This window comes from Chlorocebus sabaeus, chromosome 4 (genome assembly GCF_047675955.1).
Source record: "Chlorocebus sabaeus isolate Y175 chromosome 4, mChlSab1.0.hap1, whole genome shotgun sequence".
In the NCBI taxonomy this organism is placed as follows: domain Eukaryota; kingdom Metazoa; phylum Chordata; class Mammalia; order Primates; family Cercopithecidae; genus Chlorocebus; species Chlorocebus sabaeus.
The window spans coordinates 74,595,751-74,616,030 of NC_132907.1; the positions used below are offsets into that span (position 1 = coordinate 74,595,751).

Consider the following 20,280-nt stretch of genomic DNA (forward strand, 5'->3'; position numbering starts at 1 on the left):
AGTATTTGGTGCCTGTATTAGTCCATTTTCACACAATACTCAACACTGGGTATTTTATAAAAGAGAGAGCTTTATTTGACTCACTGTTCCACAAAGCTAAGGAAGCCTCAGGAAACACAATCATGGTGGAAGGGGAAACAAACATGCCCCTTTTCACAAGGCTACAGGAGAGAGAATTGCAGAACAAAGGGGAAAGAGCCCCTTATAAAATCATCAGATCTCATGACAACTCTTGTCGTGAGAAGAGCGTGGGGTACTAGCCCCCAGGATCCAATCACCTCCCATGAGGTCCCTCCCCAAAAATGGGGATTACAATTCGGATTAGAATTCAAGATGAGATTTGGGTGAGAACACAGAGCCAGACCATATTATTCCACTCTTGACCCCTCGCAAACCTTGTCTTTCTCACATTTCAAAACAAAAATGTGCCTTCCCTACAGTCCCTCAAAAATCTTAATTCTTCCCAGAATTAACTCAAAACTCCACGTCCAAAGTCTCATCTGAGACAAGACAAGTCACTTCCACCTAGGAGCCTATAAAAATCAAAAGCTAGTTAGTTACATCATAGATACAATGGGGATATAGGCATTGGATAAATGCTCCCTGAAATGGGAACATTTTTGAATAAGAATTAATCTTAGAATTCTTCTCCAATGGGAGAAACTGGCCAAAACAAAGGAGCTACAGGCCCCATGCAAGTCCAAACTCAAGTGTGATAGTCATTAAATCTTAAAGCTCCAAAATAATCTCCTTTGACTCCATTTCTCACATGCAGGGCAGACTGATGCAAAGGGTGGGATCCCATGGCCTAGGGCAGTCCACACCTGTGGCTTTTTAGGATGCAAGCCCCTGCTCTGGCTGCTTTCACAGCTGACATTGAAAGTCTTCAGCTTTTTCAGATGCACAGTGCAAGCTGTTAGTAGATCTACCATTCCAGGTTCTGGAAGATGGTGGCTCTCATCTCACAGCTCCACTAGGCAATGCCCCAGTGGGGACTTTATGTGGGGGTCCGACTCCACATTTCCCTTCTGCACTGCTCTAATGGAGTTTCTCCATGAGGGCTCCACCCTTGCAATAAACTTCTGCTAGCCATCCAGGTGTTTCTATACATCCTCTGAAATCTAGGTGGAGATTCCCAAACCTCAGTTCTTCATTTCTGTGCATCCGCAAGCCCAACACCATGTAGAAGCTATTTGGTGCTTCCAAGCACTTGGTGGAAGGCTTGGTGCCTGCACCCTCTGAAGTAACAAGCTGAGCTGTACTGTGGTCTCTTTTACCCATGGCTGGGACGCAGGGCACCAAGTCTCAAGACTGCACAAAACAGCAAGGCGCTGGGACTGCCCCAGGAAACCATTTTTTCCCTTCTAGGACTCTGGGCCTCTGATGGGAGGGGCTGCCATGAAGGTCTCCGACATGCCCTGGAGACATTTTCCCCATTGTCTTGGTGAATTACATTTGGCTCCTTGTTACTTATGCAAATTTCTGCAGCTGGCTTGAATTTCTCTCCATAAAATGAGTTTTTCTTTTCTATCACATTATCAGGCTGCAAATTTTCCAACGTTTTATGCTCTGCTTCCCTTTTAAACATAAGTTCCAATGTCAGACCATCTCTCTCAAATTCAGAGTTCCGCAGATCTCTAGTACACAGACAAAATGGTACCAGTCTTTTTGTTAAAACATAGCAAGAGTGATCTTTTCTCCAGTTCCCAAAAAATTCCTGATGTCTATCTGAGACCACCTCAATCTGGACTTTATTATCCACATAATTATCTATTATCAGTATTTGGGTCAAAACCATTCAACAAGTGTCTAGGAAGTTCCAAACTTTCCCACATCTTCCTAGTGTCTTCTGAGCCCTCCAAACTGTTCCCACTTCTTCCTGTTATCCAATTCCAAAGTCACTTCCACATTTTTGGGTATCTTTATAGCAGCACCCCACTCTACTGGTAAAAATGTATTAGTTCATTTTCATGCTGCTGTAAAGAAATACCCAAGACTGGGCAATTTATAAAGCGAGGAGGTTTAATTGACTCACAGTTCCACATGGCCGGGGAGGCCTCAGGAAACTTACAGTCATGGCAAAAGGGGAAGCAAACATGTTCTTCTCCACAAGGCAACAGGAGAGAGAAGTGCAGAGTGAAGGGGGAAGATCCCCTTATACAACCATCAGGTCTTGTGATAACTCACTCACTGTCAAGAGAACAGCATGAGGGAACAGCACCCATGATACAGTCACCTCCCATGAGATCCCTTTGCCAAAATGGGAATTACAGTTCAGATTACAATTCAAGAGGAGAGTTAGGTGGGGACACAGAGCCAGACCATATCGATGCCTAAGTGATTAGTGGTGAAAGTTAGGGCTCGGTTTATCAGAATTCACATATTGGAATCTTCCATGAAAACAGAAGGGTCTTTGAACACTGCTCAGTCATAAAATGGAAAATGTCTACCACATATTTCTATTGTATTGGTCTCAATCAGTGGTTTATTTTCTTACTATTTGCATTTCAATTTTTTCTAACCTATGCAGAGGTGGATTTCTTGCAGTAATGCAAAAAAATTTTATATTTGAAGTTTTGTCCTCTTATTATATAGTAAATAAAATTATCTCCATAAGCACTGTAGTGATGTTTACATTTGCTCTTTTATTCCATAGCACAGTATATATCTATCTCTTTTCATAATTGTCATAATAGAGATTCATAAACATATAAAGCATATGTAGATCAAAATGCATTTATATATTTTTGGAATGACTCACAATCAGTATTGTAAAGAAAACATTCATTTTACATATCTGTAATGCATTACAAAAGCCACTTTCTTCACCTTGTACTCATAAATTATGCTTTGTTAAACAACGTAGCATGAAGGGCAAAGATGTTAATTTTATTTGAAAATCACACCAAATGGTGTGAAAGTATTAAAATACACCACCTTCTATATCTTCAACAACTTGGCTTCTAAGAAGAAAAACTAGACAAAGTTTCTTTTTTTTTTTTTTTTGGGAAAGTCATGATTTGAAAATTAAGAATCTCTTGGGAAATAAAAAGTTTAATATAAACTTATTCAAATAATGTATTACAAATGCTGGAAAGAATATTAAATACAGTTATTCCAGTCACAAATTTTAATAAATGAGGACAGTGAGACTGAAAAAAATGAGATGGTTCACATAAATTCATATAGTAAGTAAACTGTCAGAAAATAAAACCTGTGATTTCTGACTCTTTCCAGTGCTCTTGCCATGTTGGGGCTAGAATAGTATTGCTCTCTCTTATATTTTAGGAGAGTTTTGAAGTTGTTTTGATTTAAGCTAGAGGGAAGAATACCTTTGCTTTCAGAAAATATTTAAAAAGGTAAATTTTATATTTGTCAAATGATAAAAATGAAATTCCAATTCTTCTCATCCTATACAATTCTAGCACAAAGGTGAAGTAAGCACTATTATTAACCCTCATTTATGGAAAGAAATACTCAGAGAAAAATGCCCTGCTCTTGAGTCTCATGTGACTTTTTTCCCTTCGTGACCAAATCTGTCCTCAACTGTGTAAGAGAATCATGCTGTAACTGATTATTTGTTTTCGGTATTATAAATTAATTATACTGTCATGTCAATTTGTTATTTATTCAGATCTACATTTCAGTTTGTGCTGATGTGCAGGGATGAATTGCATGCAATGAGAAAGTAATTTATTTAATATTTTTTACTAAATGAAATAGCCAAATTCTTGAAACAATGTAACCTTCCTAAACACATATTCAAACACACATATGTAACAGTACAGCAAAACTTGATGCAAAATTTATATGCTTTAAATAAGCTTATAATTTCAGTCATTCTTTTTATTTTATTGTAGTTTTTTGAGACAGAGTTTCATTCTTGTTGCCCAGGCAGGAGTACAATGGTACAATCTCCGCTCACTGCAACACCCATCTCCTAGGTTCAAGTGATTCTCCTGCCTCAGCCTCTCGAGTAGCTGGGATTACAGGCATGCACCACCACGCCCACCTAGTTTTGTATTTTTAGTAGCGACAGGGTTTCACCATGTTGGCCAGGCTGGCCTCAAACTCCTGACCTCAAGTGATCTGCCTGGATGAACCTTCCAAAGTGCTTGGATTACAGTTGTGAGCTACCGTGCCTGGCCCAAATTTCAGTCATTCGTGTCTCTCCCAAATCCTGTCATTAGTTTTGCAGAAATGTTTTTCATGTTTTACTTTGTTGCCCGATCATAGTATAACTTACACTCATGTCTTCAACGTTTATTTAGTTTTTTATTTAAAAAATCGAAACATTTTTCCTCTGTTTATTTGCCACTATTTTTTTTTCCTTTTTTAAATCTTGTCTTTAGATAATTGCTAGAATCATGTGTACTAGAAATCAAGCCTAGTAATGTAATTCCCTAGCTTGAAAATCTGCCTTGTCAGTGTGTGAAGTCCATACGCCGGGTAGATATGCAGGACCTATCAAAATTTACACAATTTATAATTCAGCCAAATTGGCATTCTTACTCACACTCAACTCGTCCAATCTGTTCCCCAAGCCTGGAGTGATTTTCACTTGCATTCATTTTTTTTCAGCCACCTTTTTCTTTATTCTCTTATTTTCTTCCATTTTACTTACTGAGCACTTTAAGTACCTATTTGATTGCTGTTATGGTCTGTGACAATTTTTCAGGCCTTGGGATATTTTGTCAAAGTTTGATGAGTCTCATACAGTAGGTAATTGATGTGTATTATATATAACACATTGTATTATGTCTAACAAAAACAAGAATTATACATACATTTGTAATTGAGAATTAATGGAACAAACAGGAAGGTTCATGTAAAAATGCATGTAGACATATAGGTGTATAGGTTGCTGGATGTGTCCTAAAGAATTTGCGTATGTTCTTTGCCTATCAGTATCACATTGCAAAATATATCATTTGTATTCAGAGCAAATAGTTAAAAAAAAACATGTTTTGTAACACAGATAATTTTCTCTTTCCATTAGGTTGAAAATGGTTGCTTGTGTTCAACTACTGTGAAGAGTTGGAATCAGACAACTACAGCTTTGATTTTTCCAAGTGGTTCAGAATGTAAATATGATCTGACCTTTCCCTGATGGACAGCTAAATCATGGACACGCTAAACAATTTACTTTGGACTGTCCTTCCTAAAGATGCTCTGGCTTCTTTCTTGAATGCCCAGTAAGCATTTGTAGCTGACAAGGAAAAGAAGGAAAACTGTGAACTGGAAAGTTATCTTACAATGAAAATTACGAGCACATCTTGCATCTGTCCAGTCCTAGTGTGTCTCTGTTTTGTGCAGAGGTGTTATGGAACTGCTCACCACAGCTCCATCAAGGTGACGAGAAACCAAACCAAACACATTGAAGGTGAAACCGAAGTCCACCATCGTCCCAAAAGGGGATGGGTATGGAATCAGTTCTTTGTTTTAGAAGAACATATGGGACCAGATCCTCAGTATGTTGGAAAGGTAAGTTTTTGTTTGTTTTGCTGTTTTTCCTATCCTGAGAAATTGTGGGGTAAGATGAGCTGATGTTGGAGAAATATTTGAAGAGATAGACATATGAAGCAAATGATGTTGTAGAGCAAATTATGCTATAGAAACTACTACTTATACTAGAGAGCTCAAAATAATAATTGTAAAAAGGAAACATTATTCATCATATTATACCTCTTTAAACATTGGCCCATACATACAAGATTGAATATTCATAACAAGCATATTACTTTTTCTTTTCTCTGTTGTAAATTGGAAAGACTTAATGGAACACACAATTAAGTAAGTAATTTTTTCTTTATTACCTTGAAGGTATATTGGAATTCACATGTCACTTATTGGTACACTGATATTTACTGCTATTTTCATATATTGCTCCTGCACATGTGGCTAAAAAGAAGATGCTCTATCAAGAAAATATCACACACATTTTCTAATATCATAATTAAATAGTAGAAAATATCTAATATTTTCTGTTAATTTTTAGGGATGTACTCTTATTTAAGTTAACCTTTAATAGCATATGAATATTTTTCCAACCCCCAAAGTTAAATTTCATAAAAATATTGATATCTTTTAAATATAGATGAAGTATGCACTGGATATATAGACTCTGAAAAAAAAATCACAATGGAATTAAGTTGACAAAATGATCAGTAATTTCAGGTCAAATTCCCTTTCTCTTAAAAATGCAGACAAGAAAATTTAATGGCTGATCATACTGTTCAGGAAATTATGTGGTCAGTAACATGGAAGAGTTTAAACGTGTGTCATCTAGGCTCTAGGGTTGAGAACAAACTGGAAATTGGAGAGACCTTCTGATTAATTACTGGTCTTTGGAAGCAACTGCACTTCAGTTTATTCAAGACCTATGGGAGAAACAGCAAGCACAGCAGTAGAATCTCCGTGACTGCAGGCTCAGTGGCTTCCATCCCCCTGATTGATGATTTATTCTCACTTTAGCACTGTTAGTACTAAAAAAAATAGTATTCCATCTAAGCCTTGGTGCTTCCCTAATGTGTAGGCAGTACAGGATCACAAGCCATCTGTTCCACCCCTTGTCCAACAGGGACTGGGTTACAGCTGCATTTTCTATACAAGGCAGGAACTGTGGAGTTAGAATATAGAACAGAAAAAAAAGATCTAAAACAATTGTATCATATTCTCATATGCATATTAAAATGAGACAAAAGATCTATCTTCATTGTATGCTTTTTTTCCTACCAAGTATTTCATAAAATACATTTTTAAAAATGTAATAACATCAAAACATAATAGATTAGTAGAAATTTATTTGGGTTATGAACTTCAAAATCCTTTTTATTAAAAAAATTGTACCTTTAAGTTTTGGGATACATGTGCAGAACATGCGGGTTTGTTACATAGGTATACACGTGCCATGGTAGTTTGCTGCACCCATCAACCCATCATCTACATTAGGTATTTCTCCTAATGCTATTCCTCCCCTACCCCACGACCCCTAAACAGGCCCCGGTGTGTGATATTCCCCTCCCTGTGTCCATGTGTTCTCATTATTCAACCCCTACTTACGAGTGAGAACATACGGTGTTTGGTTTTCTGTTCCTGTATTAGTTTGCTGAGAATGATGGTTTCCAGCTTCATCCATGTCCTTGCAAAGGGCATGAACTCATCCTTCTTTTATGGCTGCATAGCATTCCCTGGTATAAATGTGCCACATTTTCTTTATCCAATTTATCATTGATGGGCATTTGGAATGGTTCCAAGTCTTTGCTATTGTGAACAGTGCTGCAATAAGCATGCGTGTGCAAGTGTCTTTATAGTAGAATGATTTATAATCCTTTGGGTATATACCCAATAATGAGATTGCTGGGTCAAATGGTATTTCTGGTTCTAGATTCTTGAGGAATCACCTTACACCTTATACAAATATTAACTCAAGATGGGTTAAAGACTTAAATGTAAGACCTATAACCATAAAAACCCAAGAAGAAAACCTGTGCAATAACATTCAGGATGTAGGCATGGGCAAAGACTTCATGACTAAAACACCAAAAGCAATGACAATAAAAGCCAAAATTGACAAATGTGATCTAATTACACTAAAGAGCTTCTGCACAGCAAAAGAAACTATCATCAGAGTGAACAGTCCACCTACAGAATGGGAGAAAATGTTTGCTATCTATCCATCTGACAAAGGGTTAGTATCCAGAATGTACAAAGAACTTTAACAAATTTGCCAGAAAAAAACAACCCCATCAAAAAGTGGGCAAAGGATATGAACACATTTCTCAAAAGAAGAAATTTATACAGGCAACAAATATATGAAAAAAAGCACATCATCACTGGTCATTGGAGAAATGCAAATCAAAACCACAATGAAATACCATCTGACGCCAGGTAGAATGGCAGTCATTAAAAAGTCAGGAAACAACAGATGCGGGAGAGGATGCAGAGAAATAGGAACACTTTTCCGTGGTAGATGGGAGCGTAAATTAGTTCAGTCATATCCTTTTTCTGTATGCTTTCCATCCTTGAAAGTAGCACAAGAAAAGTATCGTTAAAATTGCTGATTTTGGAATAAACCAAGAGGAAAAATATTTTATTATTAAAAATATTTTATGATGCATATTTCTTAAAATTTTAATCTAAGAAACAGAAACAAAACTTTTTGGAAAAGGGAGGGAAATTCAGGCAACTTGTTTTTTGGGCTCGCCTAGTTTTAGTAAAAGATGAAGCCTCAATAGGAAGATCAGTTCTAAACAATCTTTCTGGAATCGAATGAACATATGGTGCCAATGAACATATGGTTGAGAGCTCCTCACATATCAGGAGGCGATGGAGGTTTGTGATGCTGTTCAGGTTTGTGGAGGTTCTGTGAAACTATTATCCATTCTGTTGTCTGTAGTATGGATGAACAAACACACAAGTGAGTTCTCTTATTCCTCATCTGACCCAGGGACACCTCACTCTTAGTCTTTCTACTTTTTTCTAATTTGCCTTTATGGGCAATTCTAACTTAATTGTACCGATTTTTTTCTCACTCCCACACACCCCCTGTAACATAAATGCATAACTAAAAATAAAAAAATAAAAACTGCAAAGCTTAGCAATTACTATGTGCTTAAAATAATTATCTTCTGTGCCATTATTTTAACTTGCTTAGAAAATTAATTTAACCTCACATTTATAAATACATTCATAGTGAACCAATTCTTTATTTTCAAAGTACTCTTTTTTTCTTCATTTCCTCTAAAAATCAAAAACAAGCAAACAACAACAACAAAAAAGGGATACATGTGCAAAACGTTCAGGGTTGTTACATAGGTATACGTGTGTCATGGCAGTTTGCTGCATCTATTGACCTGTCTTCTATGTTCCTTCCCCTCACTCCCACCCCCCAACAGGCCCTAGTGTGTGTTTCTTCCCTCTCTGTGTCCATGTGTTCTCAATGTTCAACACCCACTTATGAGTAAGAACATGTGGTGTTTGGTTTTCTGTTCCTGTGTCGGTTTGCTGAGGATGATGGCTTTCAGCTTCATCTATGTCCCTGCAAAGGACATGATCTCATTCCTTTTTATGGCTGCATATTATTCCATTGTGTATATGTACCACATTTTCTTAATTTAGTCTATTATTGATAGGCATTTGGGTTGGTTCCATGTCTTTGCTGTTGTAAATAGTGCTGCAATTAACATACATGTGCACATGTCTTTATAGTAGAATGATTTATAGTCCTTTGGGTATATACCCAATAATGGGATTGCTGGGTCAAATGGTATTTCTGATTCTAGATCCTTGAGGAATTCCCACACTGTTTTCTACAATGGTTGAACCAATTTACATTCCCATCATCAGTGTAAACCTGTTCCTATTTCTCTAGGGCTTTGCCAGCATCTATTGCAATCAGATTAGAACTCAGAATTCAGAAACACACACAAAATCATGGAATTTCAATTTCATGCAATCTGCCCCTGAATGACTCCTGAGTAACTAATGAAATTAAGGCAGAAATCAAGAAGGTATTTGAAACCAATGAGAACCGTGAGACAACACACCAGAATCTCTGGGACACAGCTAAAGCAGTGTTAAGAGGGAAATGTGTAGCACTAACTGCACGCATCAGAAAGCTAGAAAGATTTCAAATTGACACCCTAACATCACAATTTAATGAATTAAAGTGGCAAGAATAAACTAATCCAAAAGCTAGCAGAAGACAAGAAGTAACTAAGATCAGAGAAGAATTGAAGGAGATAGGGACACGAAAACCCTCCAAAAAAGTCAATGAATCCAGGAACCGGTTTTTTTTTTTTTTTTTTTTTAATTTACAAAATAGACTCTTAGCTAGACTAATAAAGAGGAAGAGAGAGAAAAATCAAATGGATATAATAAAAAATGATAAAAAGAATATCACCACTGACCCCACAGAAATACAAACTACCGTCAAAGAATACTATAAACACCTCTACGCAAATAAACTAGAAAATCTAAAAGAAATGGATAAATTCCTGGATATATACACCCTACCAAGACTAAACCAGGAATAAGTCAAGTCCCTGAATAGACCAATAACAAGCTGTGAAATTGAGTCAGTAATTAATAGCCTACCAATAAAAAAAAAAAGAAAAAGAAAATATCCCAGGACTGGACAGATTCACAGCTGAATTCTACCAGAAATATAAAAAGGAACTGGTACCATTCCTTCTGAAACTATTCCAAACAATTGAAAAGGAGGCACTCCTCCCTAGCTCATTTTATGAAGCCAGCATCATCCTGATACCAAAACCAGGAAGAGACACAACCAAAAAAAAATCTTCAGGCCAATATCCCTGATGAACATCAATGCAAAAATCCTCAGTAAAATACTGACAAACCGAATCCAGCAGCACGTCAAAAAACTTATCCACCCAGATCAAGTTAGCTTCATCCCTGGGATGCAAGACTGAGTCAACATATGCAAATCAATAAATATAATCCATCACATAAGCAGAACCAAAGACAAACATCACATGATTATCTCAATAGATGGAGAAAAGGCTTTTGATAAAATTTAACATTCGTTCATGTTAAAAACTCTCAAAAAACTAGGTATTGATGGGACATATGTCAAAATAATAAGAGCTATTCATGACAAACCCACAACCAATATCATATTGAATGAGCAAAAGCTGGAAGCATTTCCTTTGAAAACTAATACGAGGATGCCCTCTCTCGCCACTCCTATTCAAAATAGTATTGGAAGTTCTGGCCAGGGCAGTCAGGCAAGAGAAAGACATAAAGGGTATTCAGATAGGAAGAGTGGAAGTGAAGTTGTCTCTGTTTGCAGACAACATGATTTTATATTTAGAAAACCCCATCATCTCAGCCCAAAATTTCATTAAGCTGGTAAGCAAAGTCTCAGGATACAAAAACCAGTGTGCAAAAATCACAAGCATTCCTTTACACGAACAGTAGGCAAAAAGAGAGCCAAATCATGAATGAACTCCCATTCATGATTGCTACAAAGGGAATAAATACCTAGGAATACGGCTAACCTAGGAATACTTCAAAACAAGGGTTGTGAAGGACCTCTTCAAGAACTACAAACCACTGCTCAAGGAAATGAGAGAGGATACAAACAAATGAAAAAGCATTCCATCCTCATGGATAGGAAGAATCAATATTGTGAAAATTGCCATATTGCCCAAAGTAATTTATAGATTCAATGCTCTTCCCATCAAACTACATTGACATTCTTCACAAAATTAGAAGAAAAAAAAAAAAAGATTCTAAATTTCATATGGAATCAAAGACGACCCCATATAGCCAAGAGAATCCTAAGCAAAAAACCAAAGCTAGATGCCTCACATTACTTAACTTCAAAGTATACTACAAACCAACAGTAACCAAAACAGCAGGGTACTGGTACCCAAATGACATATAGAGTAATGGAGCGGAACAGAGACCTCAGAAATAACACCACACATCTGCAGCTGTCTGATCTTGGACAAACCTGACAAAAACAAGCAATAGGGACAAGATCTCCTATTCAGTAAATGATGCTGGGAAAACTGGCCAGCCGTATGCAGGGAACTGAAACTGGACCCCTTCCTTACACCTTATACAAACATTAACACAAGATAGACTAAAGACTTAAATATAAAACCTTAAGCCATAAAAACCCTAGAAGAAAACCTAAGCAATACCATTCAGGACATAGGCATGTGCTAAAACTTCATGACAAAACCACCAAAAGAAATTTCGTAGCACTCTTGTATAAAATATAGAATTATTGTGATTACTCTGAACATGAGAAGGGATAACTCCAAAAAGCTGAAAAGTATCTTTTCTCCTCCTCCGTCACAGAAATGCCAGCAAATGTTTTGTCAACAGACATAAAATAATACTCATAAAATGCAGTTCTGGTATTAAAAGAATGTTTTTTAACAGATGAATTAGGTAAGATTGTTCCAAATTATCTTTAAACTTGATTGAAATTTTTGCATCTATAGTTATATTTTACATTATAAAATATTATTAAGGAGACTTGAAACAATTTTTACTTTTATTTTAGATTCAAAGGGCACATGTGCATGTTTGTTTCATGTGTATATTGTGTGAGGCTGAGGTTTGGAGTGTGATCAAACCCATTACCCAGGTAGTAAGCACAGTAATCAGTAGGTAGTTTTTCAACGCTTCCTCCTCTTTCTACTTCACCCCCACTTGTAGTCCCCTGTCTAATGTTCCTATCTTTATGTCCATGTGTACCTGTGTTCAGCTTCCCCTTATAAGTGAAAATACATATTTGAATTTCTGTTTCTGTGTTAGCTTACTTGGGATAATGGCATCCAGTTGTATTCCACATTGCTGCAAAGGACATGATTTTGTCCTTTTTTTGTGGCTGTGTAGTACTTCATGATGCATACGTATCACATTTTCTTTATTTAGTCCACCATTGAGGGACACCTGGGTTATTGAATCCGTGTCTTTGCTCTTGTGAATAGTGCTGCAATGAACATATGGGTGCATTTGTCTTTTTGTTAGAACAACTTTTTTGGGAAAAGTGAGGTGTATATCCAGTAGTGGGTTGGATGGTTTGAACAGCAGTTCTATTTCTAGTTCTTCGAGAAATCTCTAACCTGCTTTCACATTGGATGTACTAATTTGCATTCCCACCAAGAGTGTATGTGTTCCCTTTTCTCCACAGTCCTGATAGCATCTATTATTTGTTAACTTTTTAATGGTAGCTATTCTGACTAGTGTGAGATGGTATCTTATTGTGGTTTTGATTTGCATTTCTTTGTTAATTACTGGTAAGGAATATTTTTCACATGCTTGTTGGCTATTTGTGTGTCTTCCTTTGAAAAATGTCTGTTTATGCCAATTTTAATTTTTTTTTTCTTTTTCATTTTTTGTGTTCCTTACAGATTCTAGATATTATACCTTTGTGAGATGCACAGTTTGCAAAATTTTTCTCCTGTTCTGTAGTTTGTCTCTTTACTTTGTTGATAGTTTCTTTGGTTGTGCAGAAGCTCTTTAGTATAATTAGATTTTACTTGTCAATTTTTTTTTTTTTTTTTTGCAATTGCTTTTCAGGACTTAGCCATAAATTATTTGCCAAGACTTATGTCGAGAAATAAATGTCTGTGATTTTCTTCTAGGATTTGTATAATTTGAGGTCTGCATTTAATTATTTACTTTATCTTAAGGTAATTTTTGTAGATGAGGAGAGATAGGGGTCCAGTTTCCTTCTTGTGTGTATAGATTGCAAATTATCCCAGCACCATTTATTACATAGGAAATCCTTTCCCCATTGATTGTTTTTGTTGACTTTGTCAAAGATCAGATGGTTGTGAATGTGTGGCTCTATTTTTGTGTTTTGTATTCTGTTCCATTAGCTTCTGTGTCTGTTGTACCATTACCATGCTGTTTCAGTTACTGTAGCTTTGTAGTATAGCATAGATTGAAGTAGAATAATGTGATGCCTTGGGCTTTGCTCTTTTTGGTAAGGATTGCTTTAGCTATTTGGGCTTTTGTTTGTTGTTGTTTTTCCATATACATTGTCTAGTAGTTCTTTCCTAGTTCTGTGAAAAATAACATTGGTGGCTTGAAATAATTTATGTTAAATCTGTAGATTGCTCGGGATCAGTATGGCCACTTTAATGATAATGATTCTTTAAATCTCTGAATATGGAATGTTTTTCCATTTATTATGCATCATCTCTGATTTCTTTCAGCAGTGGTTTATAGTTGTCCTTGTAGAGGTCATTCACCTCATTGATCAGATATTTCTCTATGCTTTTCATTATTTTTGTTGCAGCCATTGCAAATGGGATTTTTTAATTATTTTGATTTTCAGCTTGAACATTATTGGTGTTTAGAAATACTACTGCTTTTTGTACTTGTATCTCAAAACTTAACTGAAGCCATTCATCAGTGGTAGGCACCTTTTGGTAGAATCTTTAGATTTTCTAGGTATACAGTCATATGATTATTGAAGAGAGATGATTTGACTTCTTTTCCTATTTGGATGCCTTTTATTTCTTTCTCTTGCCTGATTTTTCTGGCTAGGACTTACAGTACTATGTTGAATAACAGTGATGCAAGTGGGTAGCCCTGTCTTGTCCCAGGTCTCAAGGGGAATGCTTCCAGCTTTTGTCTATTCAGTAAGATGTTGACTATGGATTTGTCATAGACAACTCTGTATTATTTTGAGGTATATTCCCTTAAGGCATAGTTTTATGAGGGTTTTTATCATGAGAGGATGTTGGATTTTATCAAAAGCTTGTCTTGTGTCTATTGAAATAATCATGTCTTTTGCTTTGAATTCTGTTAATGTACTGACTCACATTTATTGATTTGTGTATGTTGAACCAATCTTGCATCTTAGGAATAAAGCTTACTTGAATGTGGTGAATTAACTTTTTGATGTGGGGCTGGATGAAGTTTGCTAGTATTTTGTAAAAGATTTTTGCATGTAGGTTCATCAGGGCTTTGGCCTGTAGTTTTATTTTTTAATTGTATTTTTGCCATCTGTTCGTATCTGGATAATGCTAACATAGTAGAATGAGCTAGCAAGAAGTGTCTCCTCTTCGATCTTTTGGGATAATTTTTGTAAAATTGGTAGCTTGAAGCTGTTCTTTATACATCTACTAGAATTTGGCTGTGAATCCATCTCTTTTTGGTTGATTGTTTTTTAATTACTAACTCAATTTTGGGACTTATTATTGGTCTGTTTGGGGTTAAAATTTCTCGGGAGGTTGTGTTTCTAGGAATTTATCAATTTCCTGTTGATTTTCTATTTTATTTACATAAAGCTGTTCATAATGGTCTCTGAGGTTCTTTAGCATTTCTGTGGGATTGGTTGCAATGTCACCTTTGTCATCCTGCTTGTGCTTCTTCGGATCATCTCTCTTTTTTTCTTTCTTAATCTAGATAGAGATCTATCAGTTTTGTTTATCCTTTCAAAGGAGTAACATTTGGTTTTATTGATTCTTTGTATAGATTTTGGTTCTTAATTTCATTCAGTCCTGCTCTGATTTTATTTTTATTTGTAATTTTTATTTTAGGTTCATTATATAGGTAAATTGTGTGTCACATGGGTTTAGTGTACAGATTATTTTGTTACCCAGGCAATAAGCATAGTACCTGATAGGTACTTACCCTCATGCTCCTTTCACCCTTCACTCTTGAAAATACTCCAGTGTCCGTTGTTCCCTTCTTTGTGTTTATATGTATTCAAAGTTCAGCTATCACTTATAAATGAGAACATGCAGTATTTGGTTTTCTCTTCCTGCATTTGTTTGTGTCAGGTTATGGCCTCCACCTCTATCCATGTTCCTGAAAAGGACGTGATCTCATACATTTTCATGGCTATGTAGTATTCCATGGTGTATATGTGCCACATTGTCTTTATCCAGGCTACTGTTAATGGGCATTTCCATTGATTTAATACCTTTGCTATTGTTAATGGTGCGGCGATAAACATATCTTTACATGTGTCTTTATGGTAGGATGATTTATATTCCTTTGGGCATTTACCCAATACTTGAATTGGGTACGGGAAATGGCTGGGTGAAATGGCACATCGCTTTGGGGTTTTAGAAAAATTGCCACACTGATTTCCACAATGACTAAACTTATTTACATTCCCACCAGCAGTGTATAAGTTCTCCCTTTTCTTTTTGACCTTGTCATCATTTTTTTTCTATTTTTTGACTTTAGTAATAGCTATTCTGACTGCAGTAAGATGGTATCAAACTGTGTTTTTAATTTGCATTTATCTCATGATTAATGATGTTGTGTGTTTTTTCATATGCTTTTTGGCTGGGTGTATGTCTTCTTTTGAAAAATGTCTATGTCTTTTGTCCACTTTTTAATGTTATTATTTGATGTTTTTTCTTTCTAATTTGTTTAATTTTCATATGGATTCTGGATATTAGACTTCTGTGTGATGCATAGTTTCGAAATATTTTCTCCCATTCCATAAGTTGTCTGTTAAATCTGTTCATAGTTTCTTTTACTGTGCTGAAGCACTTTAGTTTAACTAGGTCCCATTTGTCATTTTCTGTTTATTTGCAATCTTTTTTGGCAGCTTTGTCATAAAATCTTTGCACAGACCTATGTCCGGAATTATATTTCTTAGGTCACCTTCCAGGATTTTTATAGTTTTAGATTTTGTATTTAAATCCTTAATTCATTTTAATTTCATTGTTGTAAAGGATGTAAGGAAGGGGTCTAACTTCAACCTTCTTCATATGGCTATACAGCTATCCTAGCACTATTTATTGAATAGCGAGCCTTTTCCCCATTGCTTGTTTTTTGTCGACTTTGTCAAAGGTCAGATGGTGGTAGGTATGTGGCTTTATTTATGGCCTCTCTATTCTTTTCCATTGATCTCTTTGTCCATTTTTTGTACCTGTACTATGTTGTTTTGGTTACTATAGACTTGTAGTATAGTTTGAAGTTGAGTGGCATGATGCCTGCATCAAGCTATTTAAGCTCTTTTTGGTTTCATATGAATTTTCAGATAGTTTTTGCAAATTCTGTGAAGAATGACATTGACAGTTTGATAGCAATAGCATTGAATCTGTAAACTGCTTTAGGCAGTATGGCCATTTTAACAATATTGAGTATTCCTATCCATGAACATGGAATATTTTTCCATTTGTTTATGTCATCTCTGATTTACTTGAATATTGTGTTGAAATTCTCATTGTCAATACCTTTCACCTCCCTGGTTAGGTGTATTCCTATAAAATTTATGTTTTTATGACTATTGTGAATGAAATTGCATTATTGTTTTAGCTCTAAGCTTGGACATTGTTCTTGTATATAAGTGCTGCTGATTTTTGTACAATGATTTTTTTATCCTGAGATTTTGCTTAAGTTGTTTATCAGACCTAGGAGTGTTTAGGCAGAGACTATGGGGTTTTATAGGTATAGGATTGTATCATTTGCAAACAGAAATAGTTTGACTTCCTCTCTTTCTATTTGAATGGTTTTTATTTCTTTCTCTTGCTTGAATGCTCTGGCTAGGACTTCCAGTGCTATATTGAATAGCAGTGGTGTGAGTGGTCATCTTTGTTTTGGCATATTTCTGAAGGGGAATACTTCTAGCTTTTGCTCATTCAGTATGTTGATCATTATGGGTTTTTCATAGATGGCTCCTGTTATTTACTTATTAATTAATTATTTTTTTTGAGGGATTCTTACTGTGTCACCCAGGCTGGAGTGCAGTGACATGATCTTGGCTCACTGCAAATTCTGTCTCCTGGGTTCAAGTGATTCCCCTGTCTCAGCCTGCTGAGTAGCTGGGATTACAGGCACGTGCTACCACGACCAGCTAATTTTTGTATTTTTGATAGAGACAGGGTTTCACCATGTTGATCAGGCTGGTCTCGAACTCCTGACCTTAGGTGATCCACCCGTGTTGGCCTCCCAAAGTACTGGGGTTACAGGCGTGAGCCACAGCACCCAGCCCGCTCCGGTTATTTTGAAGTAAGTTCCTTCAGTGCCTAGTTTGTTGAGGTTTCTTTAACATGAAGGGATGTTGTATTTTACCAGAAAACTTTTCTGTATCTATTGAGATGATCATTTGGTTTTGTATTTACTTCTGTTTTTAGTGATGAATCACACTCATTGATTTGCAGTGTTGAACCAATTTTGCATCCCAGGGATAAAGCCTACTTGATCATGGGTGGAGTACCTTTATGATGTGCTGCTGGATTTGGTTTGCTAGTGTTTTTTGAATATAAAACGTTTCTGAATATAAATTTATCAAAAATATTGGCCTGCAGTTTTGTTATTGTTGTTGTTGTTTTGTATCTGACAGATTTTGGTATCAGGATGATGCTGGCCTCATAGACTGAGTTAGGGAGAAGTCTGTCATCCTCAATTGTTTTGAAATAGTTTCTATAGGAATGGTCCCAGCTCTTCCTTATACATCTTTTCAGTTGTGAGTCTGTGTGAAATTCAGCTGTGAGTCTGTGTGGTCATGGAGTTTTTCTGGTTGGTAGGACTCATTACTGATTCAATTTCAGATTGCATTATCATTGTATTCAGGGATTCAATATCTTCCTCATTCAAATTTGGGAGGTTGTATATTTCCAGGTTGTCTAACTTATGTGCATAGAGGTGTTAATAGTAGTTTCTGAGGGTTTTTTTTTTTTTTTAATTTCTGTGGGGTCATTGGGAATGTAATTTCTAATTGTGTTTATATGGATCTTTTCTCTGTTTTACTTTATTAGTCTAGCTAGAATTCTATCAATCTAATTTATTCTTTCAATGAACCAACTTCTGGATATGCTGATCTTTTGCATGGTGTGTCATGTATCAGTTTCCTTCAGTTCAGCTCTGTTTTTGGTTATTTCTCATCTTCTGCAGGCTTTGTGGTTGTTGGTTTGCTCTTATTTCGGTGTCAGATTCTTAATTTGATATCTTTCTAACGTTTTGAAGTGGGCACTCAGTACTATAAACTTCTCTCCTAATACTGCTTTAGATGTGTCTCAGATATTCTAGTATGATGTATCTTTTTTCTTATGAATATCAAACAATTTCTTGACTCTGATTTAATTTCATTGTTTACTCAAAAGTTGTTCAGGCGTAGCCTGTTTACTTTCCGCATCTTTGTATGATTTGGGGCAATTTTCTTAGTATTGATTTCTATTTTTATTGTGCAATGGTCCAAGAGTATGTTTGGTATGATTTCGGCTTTCTTGAATTTGCTGAGGGTTGTTTTATTTTTTATTGTGTGTGTGATTTTACAGTTTGTGTCATTTGTAGATGAGAAGAATTTACAATCTGTTTTTCAGGGGGGTGGAGAGTTCTGTAGATACTTGTAAAACTCAGTTGGTCAAATGTCAAAATTGGGTCCCAAGTTTTTTAACAGTTTTTTTTTTTTTTCCTTGATAACTTGTCTGATACTGTCAGTGTGGTGTTGAAGTCTCTTACTATTACTGTGGTGTTATCCAATTCTCTTTGTAAGTTTCTGCGAACTTGCTTTATGAACTTGGGACCGCCTGTGTTGGTGTATTTATATTTAAGATAGTTAAGTCTGCTTGTTGAACTGAACCCTTTCCCACTATGTAACACTTTTTCTTTTTGCCTTTTTTGTTCATTGGTTTAAAGTCTGTTTTGTCTGAAATTAGAATAACAACTCTCTTTTTTTTTTTCTTTCTTTTTTTTTTTTTTTTTTTTTTTGCCATTTTCTTGTAGATTTTTCTCCATGCCTTTACTTTGAACCTATGGATATCATTGCATGTAAGAAGGGTCTCTTCTTGACTGGGGTTGAGTCTTACTTCTTCATCCCACTTACCACTCTGTGCCTTTTAACTGGAACATTTAGCCCATTTACGTTTGAGGTTAATATCGACATGTGCAGGTTTCATCCTGTCATTTTGATGTTAGCTGGTTGTTATGCAGATTTGATTATGTAGTTGCTTTATAGTGTCAGTGATCTATGCACTTAGTGTGTTTTTGTTCTGGCTGATAATGGTATTTCCCTTCCATCTATAGCACTCCTATAAGGACCTCCTGTAAGGCAACTCTGGTGGTAAGAAATTCTCTTAGTGTTTGCTTGTCTGAAGAGAAGCTTATTTCTCTTTTGCTTATGAAGCTTAGATTGGCTGGATATGAAATTCTTGGTTGTAGTTTATTTTCTTTAAGAATGCTGAATATAGTCCCCCAGTCACTTCTGACCTGTAGGATTTCTGCTGAAAGGTTTGCTGTTAGCCTGATGAGTTTCCCTTTGTAAGTGACCTGCCTCTTCTTTCTAGTTGCCTTTAATATTTTTTCTTTCATTTCAAACTTGGAGAATGTGATGACTGTGTCTTAGAGAATGGTCATCTTTATAGTACTTCACAAGGATTCTCTGCCTTTCTTGGATTTGAGCATTGGCCTCCTTAGCAAGGTTCGGGAGGTGTTTGTGGATGATATCTTCAAATTTGTTTTCCAAGTTGCTTGATTTCTCTTCCTGACTTTCAGCAAGCCACTGAGTCATAGATTTGGTCTCTTTACATAATCTCATATTTCTTGGAGGTTTTGTTCTTTTTTCTTATATTGGTTTTTCTTTATTTTTTATGCCTATTACTTCAGAGAACCAGTCTCTGAGCTCTGAGATTATTTCCTCAGCTTGGCCAATTTTGCTGTTAATACTTGGGATTGTATTATGAGATTCTTAGAGTTTTTCAGCTCTGTTAGTTCCATTTGGTTCTTTCTTAAAATGGCATTTCATCTTTTATCTCCAGTATCATTTTATTGTATTCCTTAGATTCCTTGGATTGGGTTTCAACTTTCTCCTGAACATTGATG

The 20,280-nt window shown here is 36.0% G+C and overlaps 1 protein-coding gene across 7 annotated transcripts in view; it reads left to right on the top strand.

Moving 5' to 3' along the window:
• CDH18 (cadherin 18) overlaps nucleotides 1–20,280 on the top strand; it is a 1,112,094-nt gene that overhangs the window by 745,372 nt on the left and 346,442 nt on the right. For all 7 annotated transcript variants that reach the window (XM_073014822.1, XM_073014825.1, XM_073014827.1 and 4 more), the window contains one exon: nucleotides 5,000–5,484. In XM_073014822.1, the coding sequence (XP_072870923.1) occupies nucleotides 5,257–5,484 (228 nt within the window). In that variant the 5' untranslated portion in view covers nucleotides 5,000–5,256. The remainder of the gene's footprint in view (nucleotides 1–4,999; nucleotides 5,485–20,280) is intronic.